Source organism: Carettochelys insculpta, chromosome 3, assembly GCF_033958435.1.
Source record: "Carettochelys insculpta isolate YL-2023 chromosome 3, ASM3395843v1, whole genome shotgun sequence".
NCBI lineage: Eukaryota > Metazoa > Chordata > Testudines > Carettochelyidae > Carettochelys > Carettochelys insculpta.
Genome location: NC_134139.1, coordinates 80,583,823 through 80,606,708, shown reverse-complemented (window position 1 = coordinate 80,606,708; position 22,886 = coordinate 80,583,823). Strand labels below are relative to the sequence as shown.

The 22,886-nt window shown below is 46.8% G+C and overlaps 1 protein-coding gene across 1 annotated transcript in view; it reads right to left on the bottom strand.

Annotated features, from left to right (window-relative positions):
- Positions 1-22,886, bottom strand: part of WDR27 (WD repeat domain 27) — a 184,157-nt gene that overhangs the window by 130,843 nt on the left and 30,428 nt on the right. The window contains exons 12-14 of the mRNA XM_074988667.1: positions 20,755-20,888; positions 7,692-7,774; positions 482-560 (exon numbers count right to left, since the gene is read on the bottom strand). Of these exons, the coding sequence (XP_074844768.1) occupies positions 482-560; positions 7,692-7,774; positions 20,755-20,888 (296 nt within the window). The remainder of the gene's footprint in view (positions 1-481; positions 561-7,691; positions 7,775-20,754; positions 20,889-22,886) is intronic.

Genomic DNA, 22,886 nt, shown 5'->3' with positions numbered 1-22,886 from the left:
GACAGGAGGACAGATTAGGAATACAAGAAAGGCAAAGAGAGATTCAAAGGAAGGACAAAGGCAGAGCTGAGAGAACAAGAACAATATGCAAAATAGAAAGGAAAGAGGGAATTATGGCATACTCCTAATTAAACAGTCCTAACAGAGAAAAGCAGAAACTATACCTGTATGTCAAAGGAGAGAGAACATGATAGAGTGCAAGAGAAAGAAAGACAGAAGAGAAGTACAATGAACAAAATGTCTCTCTCAGTTGCATGTGTCTATCCTTATTGACTAAATAAGGTATTATTAAAGGCCAATAAACTGCTCAGACTGTGGGTATTTTAATTTCTAATACTTTGTTGCGAGCTGAGTTATCTGTATTTTGTACCATTATACTAGTTTTGATGCCATCGTTGCCCCAGTGTATTTTACACAATAAAAAAGGAAACAAGTTACAGTACCATCCATTTAAAACATCTTTAACAGCATTTCTACTCACGGCGGTGCTGTTGCATAACCCGATGACTTAATTTTACTGTGGAAAACGAGTGACTGGTCTTTCATTGCGCTCTTTATACCTGCATTAAAATTGTTTTAATTTTTAGTAGAGGATTTTCTTAACATTACATTTCCATAATTCAAGTTAAAGGGGTATTATTTCTTTAAGATAAAGAGACAGCAAGTGTTTAATTAAATATAAATTGTGATGCATTCTAAATACTTACAATTGGATAATTATGGATGATATGACAAATTATTATCTAGAATATCAATAACTGGACTAGTGTCGGAGGGGTAGCCGTGTTAGTCTGGATCTGTAACAGCAACGAAGGGTCCTGTGGCACCTTATAGACTAACAGAAAAGTTTTGAGCATGAGCTTTCGTGAGCACAGACTCATTTCATCAGTGAGTCTGTGCTCACGAAAGCTCATGCTCAAACTTTTCTGTTAGTCTATAAGGTGCCACAGGACCCTTCGTTGCAATAACTGGACTGTTAAGAGGATACAATTTATATTTATCTTACATCAGGGTGAACAAACTTTTGATGTCGGTCTCCCCTTTTCGTCCCTGCAATTAACCGGGGACCCCCAACCTGTCTAATAAAATCCAAACAAACAGAAATTCACTCTGTTTAAAGAGCCCTCCCACCTCCAGCTGTACAAGGTAGTTCCTTATCTTGCTGTTTTTCAAAAGCCCAACCCATGTTCCAGCTTGGGGGAGGGGGGAAAACTCACAAAAACCAACTCCGTGTTGTTTAAAAAGCCCACCCACTCACCCACCCACCCCCTTCCAGCCCTGCCAGGCAGTTCTTTAAATGGAACAAAAGAAAAAAAACAAAAGATCAACATGATTGCACTTAAAAAAAAAAAAAAAACAAAACAAAAAGCCTGGACTCACTCCAAAAACTGAAACAAGGGGCCGTCCCAGTTAAAGCACACATATATTAACCCCACTCAGATATCACTGCAAAACCTGACTCCCAGGAGATGTAGGTGACATGGCTGGGAGACCCAGACTGGAAATGATTCCAGCACCCCCAGGGGATAGTGAATACCTGGGGGGCAGGAGGGCTGGCAGCCCAGGTCAGCTGAGCCTGGAGAAGCAGTAAGGAGGCAGCAGAAACCCCCTGCAACGGGGGGACAGGGAGTGGAAATTCTTCTGGCTCTCTGCCTAGAGCAGAGACTGGGCATGGGGGAAGGCAGCTGCACAGGTAAGGTGACCAGAGAGAAGCTGCAGAAGGCAAAGGAGGGGAGGAGGAGGAGGAGCCGACTGCTGTGCCCCTCTTTTGAAATTTAATGTCCCACTCCGGGGGATGGATCCCCCAGTCTGCACGCCCCATCTTATATGTTGCTATCCATGTGACAAATCAATTAATAATGCTAACCATTAGATTAAAATGTAATTATTAAAACTTAGATCTTCAACTTCTACAGCATTCAAAGTGATCGCAGGTATCTCTGACACCACCTTCTTTAGAAGTCTTAAATTGCAGGAAGATCTATAGCTTTGTAGCCAGTCACCAGAATCAACAGACATTTCATGGAACAGATTCAGTAGAACAAATCTAAGGGTTCACTTTTTTATTATCTGCTTATTTCAAACAATTATTGGCAACTGATTAGCATACAAATTATTTAAAGACCCTTTGAAATCATCCTTAAATAATATGAACAGATACACCCCAAAACTGAAAGTCAGTTTATGAAGCAGGATTTTAAAAAAAATCTGGCCCTGTTTTAGGGCCCTTTTTCAAATTTGCCCAATAAACTCAAATGCTTCGAAACACAAACCAACCATTAATTTTCCTAGCATTAAAAAGACACTTCTATGGCAGCAGTCCCTGGGAGGGCATGGAGGAACACTGGGGTGCCAGGGGTGCAGCAGGACTCAGGCTAATCCCCAGGGGAAGCAGAGAAAGAGCACCACCCAGCCCTGCTCTAGCTCCAGAGCAAGAACAGACCCCAAGCCCCAGCTTGGGCTCCTAGCTCTGACTGAGGAACCAGCCCCACTCCCAGCCATGACTCCTGCTCCCATCTGTAGCCACAGCTCCAGGCGCAGCTCCTGAGGGAAGGAGGGTGTGAGGAAGACAGATGACATTACCGGGAAGGAGGCATGACACAAAAGTCTCCAGACCACTATTGTATGAGGAGGTCTTTACAGAATCGCCCACTGCAAAGTTATTTTAAAAACTTCTGTTCATTTATGTGTCACACTTCAGGGCACCCACAGTTGTATTTCCCCCTGTAGACAGGTCCCACTAGGGGCAGGGTGGCCTAGTGGCTAAGTCCCTGCAGTACCTATGGGTCCGAGGTGTAGGACTTCAGCCTGCTTACTAAAGGCTGTAGGTTAAGTTTGGGGCATGGCCCTGAGAGTCGAGTTTTCCCCTCCTCGGCTGGGGAGGGTTTCCTCAGGATTCTCTCCCACATTGCACCTGGGGGAGGGTTTGGAGGCTGCTCACTTTATTACATTATTTTAAAATTGATACATGTTATTAATATTTCTTAGCGTAATTGTTGCTGCAGCGTTGATGGCAGCCAGCTCCCGCCTCCTCTTTGCCGGTCAGCCCTGAGCTGGGCTAGCTTCCATCCTTTTACCCTGCCTCCAGGCCTGACACTGGCTGCACATGAAACAGGGCAGGGCTAATTGGGGAAACAGGCTCTGTTTAGCCCATGCACTGCCAGGCCTTCCTCTCACTCCCTTACACCCACCTCATACTCCATCAAGTGTATCCACTCCAGGCTCCCCTCACCTCCCATGTCTCTCTCTGTTGACCAGGATATTTCCAGACTTCACATTTCTCTGCCCACACTGTGAGTACCCGAGCAAGCCAAGTGGCTTAATCAGGCTAACATTTGTGCTTTGCTTACTCTTTGGACATCAAAATAATACAGCCTATTTTAAATCTCCAGAATTGCTAGAACATTATATTTGTCAAAGGCATCCTCCAACAAAATGGAGAACCTAGTAGCCCAAACAAGCCTGGCTCCCATCAAAGTCCTAAAGCTGATGCCACAGAATGGGAAGCCTACCAACTGCCAAAGCCCTGACTCCACCTGGGAGATCCTTCCATGAGGAAGGAAGTTTGCCAGTACCTGAAGCACAAGCTCTAGCAAGGTTATGTGGCTGTCAGGCCTTCCTACAGGCAAAGTAGACTCTGAACAACTGCCATAGTTCCAATGGAAACATGCCTGTGTATTAGAAAAAGATCTGTTGCCTCCAATTCAGCCAAACATTTCACTACAATGAATCATTATTTTCCAACAAAACTATGTTTTACCACAAAATTTATGACGAACTTTCTATGCAACCATGATTGACACAATATGTCAACGACAAGTTAAACAATCAAAGAAATAAACAATTGAGAAATGTTTTAAAATGTTATACATTGCACAAAACAGATTGGCACCACTGTGTATAAATAAAAGGCTTTAAAAGAATCAGCATTAATCTTTAGCTGGACAAAGCACAATGAATATTTTGCAACAATCAAGCATACAGACAAAAAGCAAAAGCACATGCGTGGCTACTATACATAATTGTTAACTGTAAAGCCTGAGACAAGCAGACACTGGCAACTTTTAGTCATTTACTATCTATACTGTTGCAAGCTTCTGACAAAATCTTTCTACCAGTTTTGACAAAAATATAAGATGGTGTTTTTCTTTAAATGTCTCAGTATCCTTGCCATTGAACAAATCATAAACCATTTTACAAATAAAACAAACTTATTTCCATGATCATACTTTATTTTGATCAGTCATATTAAATACAGTTAGAATGTATGGCACATACAGTAAGATAGAAAACTGTCTTCAAAGTACTTTTATGAGCTCTGCTCTTGGAATTCTATATGTTTAATAATGTGAGGAAAATTCTGTGATATCAATTACACATTAAAAATGTGTAATTAAAACAAAATTAAATCCTCTTTAAAACATGTCAAGTATTGGTTTTTTTTCTTAGTAGCTAGATATGGTCTCTCCACCTATTGTTGATGCTGTTCTTCTCCCTCAGAAGGGTCATGCCATCCGCAGACAGGACAGGTGTAGTACTTGGCTTTGAAGGTCCAATTACAGCTTTGATAGCACCGAAGAACATCTTGGAGTTCTTGGTGTCAGCGTAGTATTGGACTTCATCAGCTTTACTCTCCCACCACTCATCTTGCATTTTGCGAAGTGTTGATTGTGCCTGGCTCTGAAGGTGTTTGAAATGATCACATCTGGAGACTGAGGACTGATCTTTTTGCCATAGCAGAAATGCCTTCTGTTTTTCCTCTAAGATCTTCATGATGGCTTCGTCATTTTCATCAAACCAGTCTTGGTGAACTCTCTTTTTCAGTCCTAGTGTTGACTTGGCTGACTCCGTCACCAGGGTTTTGAACTGGTCCCACTTTTGTGTTGGGTCTCCAGTCAGAGGTCCATGGGAAGTCAGCACTTCGTCAAGGCACTCTGCAAATTTCTCATGATGACCAGTATGTTGCAGCTTCCTGATGTTGAAGGAGCGTCTGACAACCTTGAGCTTCTTGCGGTGCAGTGGTGTGATGTGCAGCATAAGGACTGATCTGACGAGTCTATGATCAGTCCAGCACTCAGCTCCCCACATGGCCCTGGTGATCTTAACATCTCAAATGCCCTGCCTGTGACTGATGACATAGTCAATCAGGTGCCACTGTTTTGATCTCGGGTGCACGTATGTGGTCTTGTATTTATCGGCTTGCCTGAAGAGAGTGTTGGTAATTGTCAGGTTGTTTTCTGCACACAAGCTCAGCAGAAGGCGGCCATTGGCATTCATGTTACCAACACCGTGATGTCCCAGCACCTCTTTCCTACAGTCCTTGCCGACCCTGGCGTTGAAGTCACCCAACAGGAGAAGCTTGTCACTAGAAGGAGTTGCTTTCACAAGATGGTCAAGGTCCTCATAGAAACTTTCTTTTGCTTCATCGCTGCTAGTCAGTGTGGGGGAGTAAGTGCTGATGACTGTAACGTGGTGAGAGGTGTTGAGGGGGAAGCGGAGCTTGATCAGACGCTCACTGATGCAAGTTGGCAAGTCAGGAAGCTGGTGCAGAAGTGATGTCCTGATGGCAAGTCCCACTCCCTGGATTCTGTCTTCATTTTCTGGCCTGCCTTTCCAGAAGAAGGCGTAACCTCCTTTTGGTTTGCAGATGGATCCTTCCTCTGCCGGCCTGGTCTAGCTCAGGGAGGCTATGTCAATGTTATAACATGCCAGTTCTCTTGCTACAAGGGCCGTTCTTCTCTCAGGTTTCATAGCATTCTCCCTGTCCAAGAGGGTGTGAACATTTCATGCTGCAAATATCATTCTTTTCACTGTTTTTTGATCGTTGTGAAGGTAAAACTGCCATCTGTGGCATGCTGGCCATTTTGGTTTGGACAAGCAATTTTTGGGACACCTTTTCTAGTCGCCTCCTCATTTTGAGGGTGAGCAGTGCTGTTCCTAAAAAGGCTTGCTCAGTCGCCTGGGATGCTGCCAAACTCCTCTGTCATCCCAGGGTCAGAGTCGAGCAATCGAAGTCCACAGGCTGCCTACGCGCAGGTTTGGAGCTACAACTCCCAGTGGTCACCTCCACCTGTCGCTTCACCCCTCCACCATCACCGTAGGACTTTGAGGTGGACAGAAGTGATGAGAATGTGCAAAGAACCTGTGCAGGAGAATGCTTAAAGTGCAAAAGCCATTGCACAGGGGCAGTTCCCTCTCTCAACCTCAGAAGCCTGGTTCCAGTGGTACTGAAAAGTCATCATGGCTGGGACTTCCTAGGCTGCAGTGGATGGCCACGCTGTCTTTGGTGCCTTGTCATGCCCTTCGCTCTCCACAAAGCGTTGCAGAACCGCCTTCCTGGTCACTGGATCTTGCTGTTGATCTCATCCGCCCAGTCTGCCGGGGCTGACTTTGCATGCTGGGATAGGCAATTCCCTGTCTCACCGCAGGTTTCAGACCTGCTGGCTAACCTCACCTGGTTTAGCTCGCCTGTCGAAGCGGTTTATCGGGGTGTGGCCGCTGCTTGGAGCCACAGGTGAGAGCTGCGTGCCAGGTGGGGACCAAAGGTGCACAAACTGCCCTGACATGACAAGTCCCCACACCAGAGATACTACCCCTCCCTGGACACCCCATACACCCCTCTGCACATCTACTAATATAATATATGCCATCATGTGCCAGCAATGCCTCACTGCAATTTACATTGGCCAAACTGGACAGTCTATGCAAAAGAATAAATAGACACAAATCAGACATCAAGAATGGTAACATACAAAAACCTGTAGGAGAACACTTCAATCTCCCTGGACACTCAGAAACAGATTTAAAAGTAGCAGTCCTACAACAACAAAAATTCAAAAATAAAGAGAAAAACATTATAAATAAATAAATGCCATATGAATACTTCTAGTAGCCCAGCTGAAATCTTCATAATCAAATAAGATCTTCATTTATATGGCATTTACTTTCATTAAAAATGTTGTCATAAGACAACTCATTCAAGAGGTGGACCGGAAGACTGACTATAAATACCTACAAATTTACAAGATGACAATACTGAAAATTATAGTAAATCTCCATGGAAAACGTACCAACTAACTAATTTGAAATATATGTGCAAACTGAAAAGTTGTGATGCACTGAAGGATCTGTTCAGTTGTCGGCTATCACTTTAAACTTCAAGAGGGTAACCTCGGCCTCCTTGTAAGATAAAGCACTCTGTAGGAAAGTGAGCAAGGCAGGAACCAACGCAGTCAGTTTTGTACATAAACAGGCAGCTAGAGTAGGTGAAGTGAGTTGCATCTCTTGGTTTCAGGAATCAGCCTACTTTAGCTCTATCTCTGTTCTTAGAATCTTGAAAATAATCGTTTTAATAGCGTTACTGCAATCTGTCAGCAACAGGATTTCATGGGTTTTTTTTTAAATCTAACTTATCTGTGTGCATGCAATGACAGGTTACACATAATCAAAGGTTATTCTCCACAGAAAGGTGTCAAAGGTTTAGGGGTTGTTTTGTCTTTATTTTTATAAAAATGGAACTCAAATACATTTTAGGAAGCAAAGTAGCACTAAATAAAGCACAGAATTGAAAATACAATGCAATTTACAAGTGGACAAAGAAAATAATATATTGGCTATATACAGCATTAGTTAGGTAATAATATAAGTAACCCATATATTGATTTTTCACTTGAAGATTGATTTAGGCTTACCAACTTCCTTTTTATTGATAGGTTTGCTGCTTTCCTTCTTTGGAGACTCAGTACACAATGGAGAATTTGGCAACAGAGAGCAACTAAAGACAAAAATCAACAAAACTGTATTAGATACAATCTTTGTACTAGCGAAATATATAGCTTACAGCAATCTTATTCTACGAGAATGAGAGAGAAAGAGAGGTTACTCACCGTAGTAACGGTGGTTCTTTGAGATGTGTCCCCGTGGGTGCTCCACATTAGGTGTCGGGCTCGCCCGGCGCCGCAGATCAGATCTTCCAAGCAGTTTCTGCCGGACCGCGCATGCGCCGGTGCGCGCCGCTCCCTTGCGCGCTCCTGGCCACGTGCGCGATCCGGTCCCCACCAGTTCCTTGACCAACCGCCTCGGATGCTCCTGCAAAACACTAAACAGAGATCCGAAGCCGGGAGGATGGGCGGGTGGTGGAGCACCCACGGGGACACATCTCGAAGAACCACCGTTACTACGGTGAGTAACCTCTCTTTCTTCTTCGAGTGTCCCCGTGGGTGCTCCACATTAGGTGACTACCCAGCAGTAACCCAAGATAGGAGGTGGGTAATCGGATTATGTGCAGCTTGTCCCTGAGAGGACCGCTGTCGAGAGACGGGTATCCTCTTGGAATACCCTGTGAAGGGCGTAATGTTTGGCGAAGGTATCATAGGATGACCAGGTCACCGCTCTGCAAATGTCTTTTAGTGCAACGCCCTTGAAAAAGGCTGTTGATGCCGCCACCGCCCTAGTGGAGTGAGCCCTGGGAGTGGCCAGTAAAGGAGTCTTTTTGAGTTCGTAGCACATTTTTATGCAGGATACGATGTGCTTCGAGATTCCCTGTGAAGAGAGACCTTCTCCTTTTGATTTGGGAGTGAGAGAGACTAGGAGTCTATCCGTTTTCCGGAAGGACTTGGTCCTGTCTATATAGAAGGCTAGCGCCCTCCTCACGTCCATGAGGTGTAGGCGCGCCTCTTTGTTAGAGTTATGAGGCTTTGGATAAAACGAGGGTAAAACAATAGGTTCGTTAATGTGAAACTCAGAAGAAACTTTGGGAACAAAGGCTGGATGCAGCCGTATGGTTACCGCCTCCTTGGAAAAAACAGTGCAGGGTGGCGTTGCCATAACTGCCACAAGTTCGCTCACCCTGCGAGCTGACGTGATTGCGAGAAGGAAGGTCGTCTTTATCTTAAGGAGGCAGAGGGAAACCGTGGCCAAGGGCTCGAACGGTGGTCCCGTTAGCACATTAAGCACCAGGTCCAAGTTCCATGAAGGTGGAAGCGGTTTCCGAGGGGGGTATAGGTTTACCAACCCTTTGAGGAACCTGGTAACCATGGGATGGGCGAACACCGTGTGCCCTTCCTCTTCGTGTCTGAACGCCGAAATGGCGGCAAGGTGGACCTTTAACGAGGATAGTGAGAGTCCTCCTCTCTTGAGGTCCAGTAAATACTCTAATATCACAGGTATAGGCACCGAAAGTGGGGCTAGCCGTTTGGTAGAACACCATGCCGTGAAGCGAGTCCATTTCTGCTTGTAGGTCTTCCTGGTGGAAGTCCTCCTGCTACTTTCTAGGACTTGCTGCACTTCCTCCGTACACGTGCTCTCTAGGGAGCTGAGCCATGGATTAACCACGCTTGTAGTCGCAGGCCTTGGGGGTGCGGATGCACTATGGACCCCTGGGCTTGCATGAGCAGATCCAGCGCCACCGGAAGGGGCATCGGTGGACGGTCCGACATGCGCAGGAGTAGGGGGAACCATTGCTGTCGATCCCACGTTGGGACTATCAGGATCATTCAGGCTCCTTCCCTCCTGGCTTTCTGCAAGACTTTGTGGATCAGCACTGTGGGAGGAAAGGTGTAAAACAGGGGGCCCCTCCACGAGATCGCGAATGCGTCCCCCAGGGACCCCTGTCCCAGTCCTGCCCTGGAGCAGAATCGTGGGCACTTCTTGTTGTGTTGAGTGGCAAACAGGTCTATCCGGGGAAAACCCCATGCGTGGAAAATCGGTCGTAGCAGATCGGGACAGATCTGCCACTCGTGCGTGAGTGCAAAACGCCTGCTCAGCTGGTCTGCCTTCACATTGTGAGTGCCTGGTAAGTACGAGGCTTTCAAGATTATATTGTTGGCGATGCACCAGTTCCATAACCGGACTGCTTCCGCACATAAGGCACGGGACCGAGCTCCTCATTGCCGATTTATATAAAACATGGTGGAGGTATTGTCTGTACTGATCCTGACAACTTTGCCTTGTATATGGTCTCGAAAGTGTCTGCAGGCGTTGAACACTGCTCTGAGCTCCAGTATATTTATGTGCAGTGACTGCTCCGTGGAGGACCACAGCCCTTGAGTCACCTCTTCGCCCATGTGTGCTCCCCACCCTATGAGGGAGGCATCTGTAGTAAGAAAAACCGATATTTGTGGTTGGTGGAAGGGTACCCCTGCTAGCAAGTTCTTGGGGTTTACCCACCATTGCAGGGATTTGCGCACCTCTGCTGTGGGCAACACCACTCTGTTAACGGTGTGTGCTGCCGGTTTGTATACGCTCGCCAGCCAGAGCTGCATGCTGCGCATGTGTAACCTGGCGTTCTGTACTACGAACGTCGCCGCTGCCATGTGGCCCAGCAGCTGTAAGCACGTCAGGACCGGCACCGTAGGGCTGAAGGTGATGACCTGCACGAGGGAGCCGATGGCCCGAAAGCGAGTCTCGGGTAGATACACTCTCGCTGTAATAGAATTTATGCGTGCCCCTATGAACTCTATGTCCTGTGTGGGGTCTATCTTTGATTTTGCCAGATTGATAACCAGGCCGAGCGAAGAGAATGTGCCTGCTGTGACGCGTATCATGCGTAGTACCTCCTCCTTCGAGGCCCCTTTGAGTAGGCAGTCTTCCAGATACGGGAATATAAATACCCCCTGTCTGTGCAGGTAGGCTGACACCACTGCCAAGGTCTTGGTGAAGACTCTGGGGGCCGAGGAGAGGCCAAACGGTAGGACCTTGTATTGAAAATGTTCTTTGCCTACCATGAACCGGAGGAATCGCCGGTGAGCCGGATGGATAGTTATGTGAAAATACGCGTCTTGTAAGTCGAGGGCTGCGAACCAATCTCCATCGTCCAGTGCCGTAAGGATGGAGGCGATTGTGATCATCCGAAAGCGTTGCTTGCGCAGGTACCGGTTGAGGCCTCGAAGATCGAAGATGGGCCTCCAGCCTCCTGTCTTTTTCTCCGTGAGGAAGTACCTCGAGTAGAACCCTTTTCCTTGCAGTTGCTCCGGCACTCTTTCCACTGCCCATATGAGCATGAGATGGTCTACCTCCTGCTTGAGCCTCGCTACGTGGGAGGCCTCCTGGAGGTGGGGCCTGGGTGGAGGTCGTGGCGGTGGGAGCGACTGGAAGGGGATGGCGTACCCCGTGGCTATGATCTCCAGCACCCATTTGTCTGTGGTGATCCTTTGCCACTGGTCGTAGAATGGTCGGAGGCGATGGTGGAATAGCCGCTTCAGATGACCTTGTGCGATGGTAGTGATGGCGCAGCCCTGGATCTGTGTGTCAAACTTGTGACCTTTGGCCCTGCCCCGAGGACGCACGGCTCTGTTGGGAACGTCGCCTGGGAGTTCTGTACTGCTGGTGCTGTTGATGTTGCCCTTGCTCGTAACCCCTGTGGTACTGGGGACACTGTTGCTGGTACTGGTACCGTCTTTGTTGAGGGTAGTACTTTTTCTTTCTGTATGGAGGGGTGTAAATCCCCAGGGTCCTAAGTGTGGCTCTTGAATCTTTACTGGAATGAAGGACCGAGTCAGTCGATTCAGCAGACAGCTTCTGCGAGTCGAAGGGAAGATCGACTATCTTTGCCTGCAGATCCCTCGGTATACCTGAAGTCTGGAGCCAGGACTCCCTTCGCATCACCACTGCCGTAGCTGTGGAGTGTGCTGCTGTGTCCGCAACATCCAGGGCGATCTGAACTCCCGTCCTCGAGGCCGCGTAGCCTTCTTGCACGATGGCCTTGAGCACCGGTTTCTTGTCCTCTGGAAGCAAGTCCATGAGGGAGGTTAACCTAGTGTAGCTGTCGAAATTATGGTTCGCTAAATGCGCTGCGTAATTTGCCATTCGCAACAGTAGAGTGCAGGAGGAGTAGACCTTTCTGCCGAACAGCTCTAGCTTCTTGGCATCTTTGTCTGTTCCTCCTGTCTTGAATTGAGATGTCTTTGATCTTTGTTGCGACGACTCCACCACCAAGGAATTTGGTTGTGGGTGGCTGAACAGGAACTCCATGCCCTTCGCCGGCACGAAGTATTTCTTATCCGCTCTCTTGTGGACAGGCGGAATAGTCGCAGGGGTCTGCCATATCATAGTGGCGGACTCCAAGATTGCTTCATCAAGCGGTATTGCTATTTTGGAGGAGGCCGGAGGTCTCAGATTTTTGAGGAGCTTATGGTGTTTCTCTTGCACCTCTGCTGTCTGGATGCCTTGCGTGAAGGCCACCCTCTTAAACAGCTCTTGAAACTGTTTGAGATCGTCCGGAGGATGGACGTCCCCCGGGGCCGTAGCCTCATCCGGGGAGGAGAGCGAGGAACCACTAGGGTACGCCTCTCTGGACCCTTCCAGTTCCTGTTGGTGATGGTACATCCTCTCGCTGGAAGCTTGCAAGGGAAAATCTCGAGGTTCCATAACCAGTTCCCCCTGAGATACTTGAGTCTCTGTCCCCGTTCGCGATTGCCCTCGGGGATACGGGACCGTCTGTGGGGATCTTTCCCTGGTAGATTGCCAGTGGTGTCTATGCCCCGTGTGATAGGGGCGACCATGGCAGCATGGGCACTGTTCTTGGGAAGGTGACCTAGACCACTCCCTTGGTGCATACCCTCTGTGTCTGGGGGAGCGAGATCGTCGAGAGATCTGGGACACTGGAGAGAGCGATTTGTGATAGTATTCCAGCGGCTCAAACCCCAGGAAGGGTGAAGGTGGTCCCAGCCAGGGTGAGGCTGGTTGTAAAAATGGAGATGGGGGCTCCGGGTAGGCTAGGGGGGACCCCTGCCTTCTGGTTGGAGTCTGCAGCATAAGCGGAGGGCTGAGAGAAAGCAACTCTGCAGCCCTGTCTGGAGAGTGGCTGCGGTGCCTCGTTTTGTGTGCAGCCTTCCCCCTCCCTTGAGGAGGTAGCTCCGCCCCCTGACATGTAGGGGATCTCGGCCCCGTCCGCGCCATGCTCGGCACGCTCCTGGGCGGTGCCGCACGGGCGGTGTCCTCTGGTGCCTGCAGGCTGCGTGCCTGCGCGCTCTGCACTGCCGGTTCCCCGGGGGTCGGTGCCGCTGCTTGCAGTGCCGCCGGTACCGGCGCTTGTTTAGCCGCCGCCCTGCCTGCGGTGTGGGGTGGCTGTTTGATTATCGGAGGCTGAGCCGCCTCCACGTGGCTCTCCGTGCCGCCACCGATCAGCTGTTGCTGCAGCTGGGGGCTGAGCGCTCCTCCCGTCCCGCTCGCTGTTGCTGCCAGCAGGGATCGGGCTGGGGAGGCTTTCCTCTGTTTTTCCGCTGATGGGGTGAGGGAGGCGGCTTTCCTTTTATGGGCCCCGGAGGGTCCCTCCTGCTGCAGCCGCTCCGGCACGTCTGGCTGGAGGGCCTTGTCGAAGAGCAGCATTTTAAGCCGCATCTCCCTGTCCTTCCTTGCTCTGGCTGTTAATTTTGCACAGAAGGAGCATTTCTGCGTGACATGGGACTCCCCCAGGCACCTTATGCAGTGACTGTGCCCATCAGACGCTGGCATTGCCTCTCGGCAGGACTCACATTTCTTGAATCCTGAAGAGGACATTGTTGGTGAGTCTTTCAGTTGTTAATGGGTACTTAGCACCTTCTCTGTGCTGTTTTTCCCCCTCTCCGATAGCCTGCCGCGGCAGGAGGGCTAATGGCCCTAGGCTCCTGGCCTCCGGTGCTCCGCTTGTTACTAGGACTGGACTGAATGCCGTCCCGCTTGTTGTTTCTTTTTTTTTTTTTTTTTTTTTGAAAATAACAACTGGCTAACTTAACAGTAGCCTAAGAACTTGAAAACTTTAAAGAAAAAACAGTTAAAACCATTGAATACGCTAACTTGGCCGTAGCCTAGTCGGATTCCATCTGCAGCCGACGGCGGTTAAGAGGAACTGGCGGGGACCGGATCGCGCACGTGGCCAGGAGCGCGCAAGGGAGCGGCAGTCTGGCAGAAACTGCTTGGAAGATCCGATCTGCGGCGCTGGGCGAGCCCGACACCTAATGTGGAGCACCCACAGGGACACTCGAAGAAGAAATACCAATTAGCTTTTCGTAAAGTTCAAATTCAATGGATTCACAGTTGACTAAGTCCACCCTAAATGTGGACCACAAAGATACACAACCAAAGGTGGCCTAGGATTACAACTACCAAATAATTACTCAAAGAATTTAAAGCCCAGTTCACTACTCATTTATTTGAATACTGACAGGAGAATCCAGGAGAGTGTGGATAAAGTCCTGGTCCCACTGAAGTCAGCTGAAGATCTGCCAAAGACTTCAGGGAGTCAGGATTCAACAATTATATTAGCTAAGTATTTTATAATGATAGACAAATGAATTAATTAAGACGATGTGAACATGGGATATTATAACTTCTAATGTTGTTTCTGAATCTGTATATTTCATATATAGAGTACAAATCCATAATTCTCTTCACTGAGGAAGAAAACAAGTTATTCATCCTGTGCAGTAATGGGAGTTCTTCCAGGTTTGTCTCCCCAAAGGGTGCCTCATTTGAAGTGTTTTTACCTCCTGCACCTTTGAGCTGAGACTCTTGGTAGCATCACCTGTTTGGCCAACACATGTGCTCGACACATCCTTATGCTTCACCCTGAAGCTACATAGGGCTCTGCAGTCAAATTGCCCACAATTCCTTCTCAACTGCAAAGTCCTCAAAGGAATCTCTGAAGCAGAGGGGAAGGAGGTCAGATAGTGGAACACCCATTGCCAGGGTGATTAACCTCTCCTTCTTCTATGAGCTTAATTTCAGGTGACAACTGAGCAGTAGCCCAAGATGGAGTATGGGTCTTCAGAGCAACATCCAAGACTGACAAAAATGTTTTCCCAAAGGCAACCTCCAAACTTGAAGACAGCATAACAGTATGTCTGGAAAAGGTACATACTGGGTATGTACTGAACTCCAAATTGCAGCCTTGCAAATGCCCAGAATAAGAACACATGCGAGTTAAGCCAGAGAGTCAGGGACAGAGTCTTTGCTGGCAGCTAAGATATTTGGGGGCTTGCTGGCACCATGGGGAAGTCTCCCTCGGCAGCTAAGTTACTGGGGGCTTTACTGCTGTCATGAGAAAATGTCGTGTTGGCATTATCTGTGCAGTGAAGGGGAAAGTCAAAAATTCTTTTCTTCTACAGTTTTCTATCCTCTTTCTTCTAACTTTACAATATAGTCCAGGCCCCTGCATTATTTTCAGGGATCACATGATGATGGGAGGTGGGACATTCAGTGGATGACCAGTTGAGAACACAGCCACTGCACCTGTGTTGGCAATGTAATGTGAAGGGAAAACCCAAAATTCTTTTTTCGTAGACTTTTCTATCCTCCCTCTTCTAACTTTAAGGGTCACTGTATTATTTCCAGGGATCCACATATTTTCAGGCACCGGGAGGGGAATGAGGATAACATAACGTGGGCAGATGATGTCAAAGACCAGTGAGCATACCCAGAATGCTACAGGGATGAGGGAACTGTGGGATAAGTTGCCTTCCCTTTTACTCAGGAGGCTAAAAGAGAAAACCTTCAGACATTTGTCTTCCCAGTCCATTACACAGACATGTTCAACATTATGTTAGCCTATCTGAGTGTGGCAGCAATGAGCTAACTGATGAGCACGTGGGAAGTGAGGATGGTAAAAATTTGAACTTATAAATTCCAGAATTACAAAATCAATATTAATTCAAATTTACCTCGTAGTGTACATGCAGCCAAAGTCGATTTAGTGTGTCCCCAGTAAATTGCCTAAGTTCAACTGTTGTAGTAGTGCATTGTGGGCACCTATGCCACAGTTCCTGCAGCCCCAATGCATTTTTGTTTTTTTTGCTAGGGTGTTGTGAGAAAAAAATTTGCCGCAAGTGGTTGTGGGTATGTGATTTTATCATCCCAGAGTGCATTGCCCTCACTCCCCCCGATAGTGAAAACAAACAGCAATTTTCTGAAGCTTGCCCCTGAGCCAGGATGCTTCCTAGAGTCCAACTGTTTGATGACTGACACTGTCAAAGCTGGCTATTTATGGGGCAATCTGCTTGGAGCACAGTAGATTGGCAAAGTTAAGGAAGTAGTAGAGTACAGTAAAGTTGAGGAAAGTGGAAACCTTGACAAGTGGTCTTCCCTTTTACTCAGGAGGCTAAAAGAGAAAGCCTTCAGACATTTGGCTTCCCATTCCATTACACAGACATGTCCAACATGGGGCCTGGAGCCCATCAGAAGCTACTCAGGAGGCAATTTACAGGCCAATCTGCCCAGAGCACAGGGGACCAGCAAAACTGAGGAAGTAGTGGAGTATAGTAAAGTTGAAGAAAGTGGAAACCTTGACAAGTGGCCTTCCTTTTTACTTGAGAGTCTAAAGAGAAAACCTTTACAAGTTTAGTTTCCCCACTACAATACACAGACATGTCCAACATAGGCTGTGGAGCCCATCAGCAGCTACTTGGGAGATCATGGAGTGTTCCAGTCATTAGGGACCTGTTCCCCACCCCACAAACACCCCCACTCAAGAATTATTTTGCCTGCATATAGCAGGGATTCCTTTGCCTCTTCTGGTAAAGATACACCAGCGCAACTGCCTGTGTGGGAGAGAGAATGAAGAGAGGCCTATAAGCTCCATTACTTCATAGGAATTCATCCCCTAAGTCATATGCTTTAGGAAGGAAGTGTGGTCCTTCAGGGAGAGCATAGGAAACTTTCTTTAACCAAAGAACCTGTTGGAGCTACTTTTTAAAAAGGGACAGAAGAAAACTCTCTTAGCAAATATTGATTGCAGAAGAGAACAGGGGGCAGAGGCAGATGCCTGGGCAGTGTTTATGAACAGCTGGACACAAGGGCAATCAGCAAAGCACAGACTGATGCAATGCAAATCAGAGATCCTTTAAAAATAGGTTTATGAATGAGCTGACAGTCACATAAATCTGCTGCATTTAACTATTGTGACACCTCCCCCCCGCCCCCCGATGTGTGCCTTACCTTTATGGAAACATCTCCAACTGCACCCCACCCCACTTTACCCAATAAACAACACTGTGGTTTTCAAAACGTAGTCTTTTTTAATATAGGGAATGATGCTGTCCTTGTCCTCCCTGGCTCCATATGCTGGACCCCTGCTGAGGGGAGACCAGGGAACATTGTGAGGTGGCTGTATGATTATACGTTCTGTGGAGGGAAGCCATTTGCGGTTCCAGCAGGGACCGCTGTAAAATGTAAAAGCCACATGATGGGGATGGGGATGGGGATGGGGCGAGCCTGCCAGCCACATGGTGGGCTGGGAAGGGCAGACTTGTAAAATGCACAGTACAGAAAACAACCTTATCAGCCTCTGCTGCTAAATACTGTGCAGGGAAAAAGCCTTCTAATGCCCTGAAACCCCCTGCAGGACAGGACATGCTGGTGTCAGGAAGCAGGGTCCACACAACCTGGCAGCCACATGGTGGGGGATCAGGGGCTAACCATGTTTTGGCTGGGGGGGTGTGCTGATTTTCACCAGGCTCTGCTGACCATCCCTGATATAACCTTTCTCCAGCATGTCCTAGGAAATCTTCTCATAAATGTATGCATTTCTTTTGCTGGTTCGCAGTTTACTCAGCACAGACTCATCCCCCACCACAGAAAGGAGGTCCTGGATCTCCTGATGGTTCCATGCTGGGGCTCTTTTGCAACCCAGAGAACTCTGTGAATGCCAAGAACTCATGGCTAGATGCACTTGCTCTTGAGGTCTGCAAGCCACACTGGCCAGAAAGAAAATGAATTCAAATGTCCAGGCTTCCTGTTCCCTACTCCCTGCACATCTACAGAGCAACGGAGCTGAAAGAGGCCAGAATGAACACATTTGGGGCATTGCAGGATATCTCTAGAGGCCAATAAAATCAGTTTAAAATAACATTATTTCCACAATAGCATTCAACCTTTTAAATTTGAACTTGGTGTTATGCCTCCTAAGAAGGGTGGGGCAAGAAAACTGACCTAGTGGTATTTGCAGTGAAGACAGTCGCATTATAAAATCGAGTTAAGTCCCTTAAAATCGACTTTATGCTCTAGCATAGACATAGCCTGAGAAACATCACAACTGAGGTATAAGAAAAAACTGAAATCTTTCCACTGAAGAATAAGAGGGAACTAAAATTTCTGTGTGTACCCTAATGGAACAAATTTATAATTTTCTGTCATTGAACTCTGGAAGGTAGTTCAAAACATCAAGAGGGATCCAGGAATAGCACGAAAATGTCTCTGAGCATGCCAAAGGTGAACCTCTTCAATTTGTGAAGTATATTTCATATAATCTTTTCCACTGTTCACTAATACCTGTTGAACCTCCTCAAAACAGGAAGGTTAGGGCTACACGGTAGCTGTATCTCAAAATAACGTAAGCAATTTGTGCCTATTTCAAACTGCCTGCTACCCCTCTCATGGTGAGAGGTAGCGGGAACAAAATATTGCACTCAAAAAAGCCAAAGCAGTGTTTAACCATGGGGTATCTCTACCGGGATAAAAATGCATCCCAAAATAGAAACCACAGTGAAACTGCAGCCAAAGACTTTATTCCTGTGAACCTTTGAGAAGCCAAGTGTTGAGATGAAGGATGCTCAGGTTAGGGTGAAGCAACCTACTTGCATCAAGAGAGAGAAGAGGAGGAGCGGACACAGGAAACATCTGACTAACAGTTAGGTAAATTAGGTAAGGATACCCAGTCTGTCTGGGTCATATTGGAACAATTAATATGTTCTTTGCCTTGTCATGCTCAATTTTGTTTACCACCTTCAGAAAGACGGGCATCAAAGGAAATGCACATAGAAGGCTTCTGACTCACAGAACAAAAAAAGGCATCTGCCAGTGAGAGATGGTCTAAGCTCTCTTCCAACCAAAAAAAGTCATTTGTACTTCTTGTTAGCAAAAAACTATTTCTGGAATTCCCCAAGTCAAAGAGCTGATGGTGTATCTGAAAGCCCAACTCCTATTACAGTCCTAGAACTCCCACACAGACCTTGTTTGGGTCTCTCCACCAACTGAGAGAATCTCAAATATGACAAGGGGGCAATACCATCTTGCCCAGACTGTGCTTGTTTGGAGTACAAACAGTCAAGAACCAGACATGGAAACATCAAAGATGTAGCTTAGCATGAAGTGTCAGAAGTGTACATGCTGCCACTTGTCTGAGCAATTGAAGAAAAATTTGTATGGATGTCTGTGGGCTAATTTGAATTTGTGAAATTAAAGCTGTTAACATCAGGACTGCGACAGTGGGCAGTTAAGCCCTGGATGATATTGCATCAAGGAAACCCCTTATAAATACTACTCATTATTCCAACATCAAAGTGTTGAGCTGCAAACACATGCTCACAGAACAGAGACCTTGCCTTCCATGCTAGAAAAAGTGAAAACGAAAGACTGGCCCTTAAGAAGCCAGTTATCTAGACAGAGGCATACAGTTATACCCAGGAGTTGGAGGAAAGCTGCAACCCCTGTTAACATCTTCCAGAATTCTCTGGAGAAAGAAGAGAGACCAAATGGAAGCACACAATATTGATGGTGACCTAGACTCATCAAAAAGCAAAAGATTTGCTTGTAGTATGGATGAATTATGATATGAAAATAGGCACCCTAAACATCCAGGGATGAAAAACCACATGAAATCTGTAAGAGTCGCCATGCTGAATTTCTGGGATTTCATAAAGTTATTTAGCAGTCTTAGGTTTAAAATTGGTCTCCATGCCCATTATTTTTCAGGCTCAGGAAAAAGCTAGAGTAGACGCCCCTCGCTCTGTACTGAACTGGAACTGTTTCTATGGCTCTTAGGTGCAGAAAGAGTCAATTTCCTGCTTTAGGAAGGACATACAAGAGGGGTCCCTAATGAGTGACAAAGATGGACAGAGAGCAGCAGGAAAGATGGTAAAATGCATGGAGTGCCCCAGTCTTATAACCAATATCCAGGGGGCAGTTGTGGTCTGGATTTGTTACTGAATGGAGAGAATTTCAAAAATTAAGAGAGTATCATATCTCAATGCTTTCCAGGCAGGGCTACAAACACATAGCAAATCGAACATGGATGAAGGATACATGACTCCTCCAACAGGCAGATACACTGGTAATGCCTGCCACTGACGATGATAACTTCCTGGCAAGAGAGGCACTGTTTGAAACTTCCAGTGCCTGGCATGCTCCAGGGCAATACTGATCTGAGGAGAAAGCTTTTCCTCTTTTCCTCAGGAGAAGGAAGGAGGTATTATTGAGATCAACCTTTCTTAATACTAGATAGTTGGATAGTAGGTATGTCGACAGCTGAGACAGGGAATTAGTTTGTAATTTTGAACAGAAAGGCACATTAGTGCTTTGTCTCAGGATGAGGCAGCTGAGAAGGAACTAAGGGTACGTCTAAATTTCAAAATAAACTATTCTGGAAGAGCTATTCCAAAACATTTGCAAAATAACACAGCTACACACAAACGTGCATTTCAATATAGCACTTAGCTATTTCAAAATTCGTCATCGACTCACAGTCTATTCTGAAATAGAGCCATCAGATGCACTATGGCTTATTTCAAAACAAGCTGTATTCCCTGTCTTAATATTGTGTAAATAAAAGGATAGTAATTTCAAAATAACTTTGCTGTGTAGACCAACCCTAAGAGTGGTTTGAATACCCAGCCTACATAGTCTCAGTGCTGGGCTGAAGCATGTGTAGGGCTGCACACATAGGCCAAATGCATGCGACTATCAAAACTCTCTGATCAAGGGTGCATGGAGTCTAAATACATCTGAAATGGAGTTCCTATGGGGACACTACTAGAACCAAACCAAATAGTTGACATAGTCCCATACCTTGCAATTACTGAAAGTCTCTTCTCCTTTCCACGTAAGAGAAAATCACTCTGCTGAGATCTCATCAAAGCAGCAAGTTTAATCTCCAGCACAGCAATTGTGTTTTCAAACATTGAGGTAAGCAAGCAGAAAACCTGCAGGGAAAAAACCATGATATTCCCCTCAGTCCACAATGAAAATATTATTCTAGATAAACATTACTGATGATTGAATAACCCTTCACTTTCTGCAATGTCATTCGTGAAAACTGCTAATAAACCAGTAAGTCATTTTATTTGAGTGGATCTAATCCATCTAACAAAGGGTTAAGCAGTACACAAGAAGGCAGCACTGCTTTCCTAAACGTGTTCAGGCTGGTTCAGGAATTGAATTGCTTCCTAAGCAGACCTACGCACCTGGGACGAAGTGTGAACGCTAGCCCCCTCTGTAACACCAGTATAGGTTGCACATCCCTGGTCCGGCATCCTCAGGACCTGAGGGGTCCTAAAGGAGGGAATATGCCAGACCAGGGGAACTCAGGCCTCCAGGTTCACCTGAGGGTGGGACACCCCTCCCGGCCTCCACCAGCTCCCTGCCCCCAGACTGCTTGGGGCGCTCCCCACACGAGCCCAACTCTCCGCAGCCGGGGGGCTACTGCCAGGATTCCCCAGCCAAGCTAGCCACTGTTGTAGTGCTGCTTCCAGGGATTCCCAGCCCTGGCCAGACTCCCTATTGTCATGGGGCTGCTGGCGGGTATCTCAGCCCCAGCTGGGCTCTCCGCAATGGGGCTCCCCAACACAGGCTGGGCTCCCCCAAGGACTTCCCACCACAGTGGGGCTGGCAGAGCTCCCTGCAGCAGCACTGTCAACAAAGCTCCCTGTTACCAACAGGAGCATCCCACCAGCCAGCCCAGCTCTGGGCAACTGGGTGTCTCTGGTCCAGGTGCTCTCTGATCCAGCAATATCCATGGTCTTGGTGGAGCATGGATGTTGCCAGACAACCTATTTACGGCTTTGTTGCTAATAACAGTGTAAATGTGGGAGGGATTTTATATCTATGTGTTACTCCGCAGAAGAATCATCAATTATGCAATTCACAGAAAGCAAAACAAAATTTATTCAGCATCCGTTCGACATTAAGAACATAAGAACATAAGAATGGCCATACTGGGTCAGACCAAAGGTCCATCCAGCCCAGCATCCCATCTGCCGACGGTGGCCAATGCCAGGTGCCCCAGAGAAGGAGAACAGAAGACAATGATCAAGTGATTTATCTCCTCCCATCCATCTCCTGCCCTTGTTCTGAAGGCTAGGGCACCATACTTTATCCCTGGCTAATAGCCATTTATGGACCTAACCTGCAAAAATTTATCAAGCTCTTTTTTAAACCCTAATAGAGTCCTGGCCTTCGCAGCCTCCTCGGGCAAGGAGTTCCACAGGTTGACTGTGCACTGTGTGAAGAAAAATTTCCTTTTATTAGTTTTGAACCTACTACCCATCAATTTCATTTGGTGTCCCCTAGTTCTTGTATGATGGGAAAAGGTAAATAATTTTTCTATATTCACTTTCTCCACACCATTCATGATTTTATATACCTCTATCATATCGCCCCTCAATCGCCTCTTTTCCAAACTGAAAAGTCCCAGTCTCTCTAGCCTCTCCCCATATGAGACCAGTTCCAAACCCCTAATCATCTTAGTCGCCCTTTTCTGAACCTTTTCTAATGCCAATATATCTTTTTTGAGGTGAGGAGACCACATCTGCACACAGTACTCAAGATGTGGGCGTACCATAGTTTTATATAGGGGAAGTATGATATCTTTTGTCTTATTATCGATCCCTTTTTTAATAATTCCTAACATCCTATTTGCTTTACTAACTGCCGCTGCACACTGCGTGGATGTCTTCAGAGAACTATCCACTATAACTCCAAGATCCCTTTCCTGATCTGTCGTAGCTAAATTTGACCCCATCATGTAGTACGTGTAATTTGGGTTATTTTTTCCAACATGCATTACCTGACACTTACCCACATTAAATTTCATTTGCCATTTTGCTGCCCAATCACTCAGTTTGCTGAGATCTTTTTGTAGTTCTTCACAATCCCTTTTGGTTTTGACTGTCCTGAACAACTTGGTGTCATCTGCAAACTTG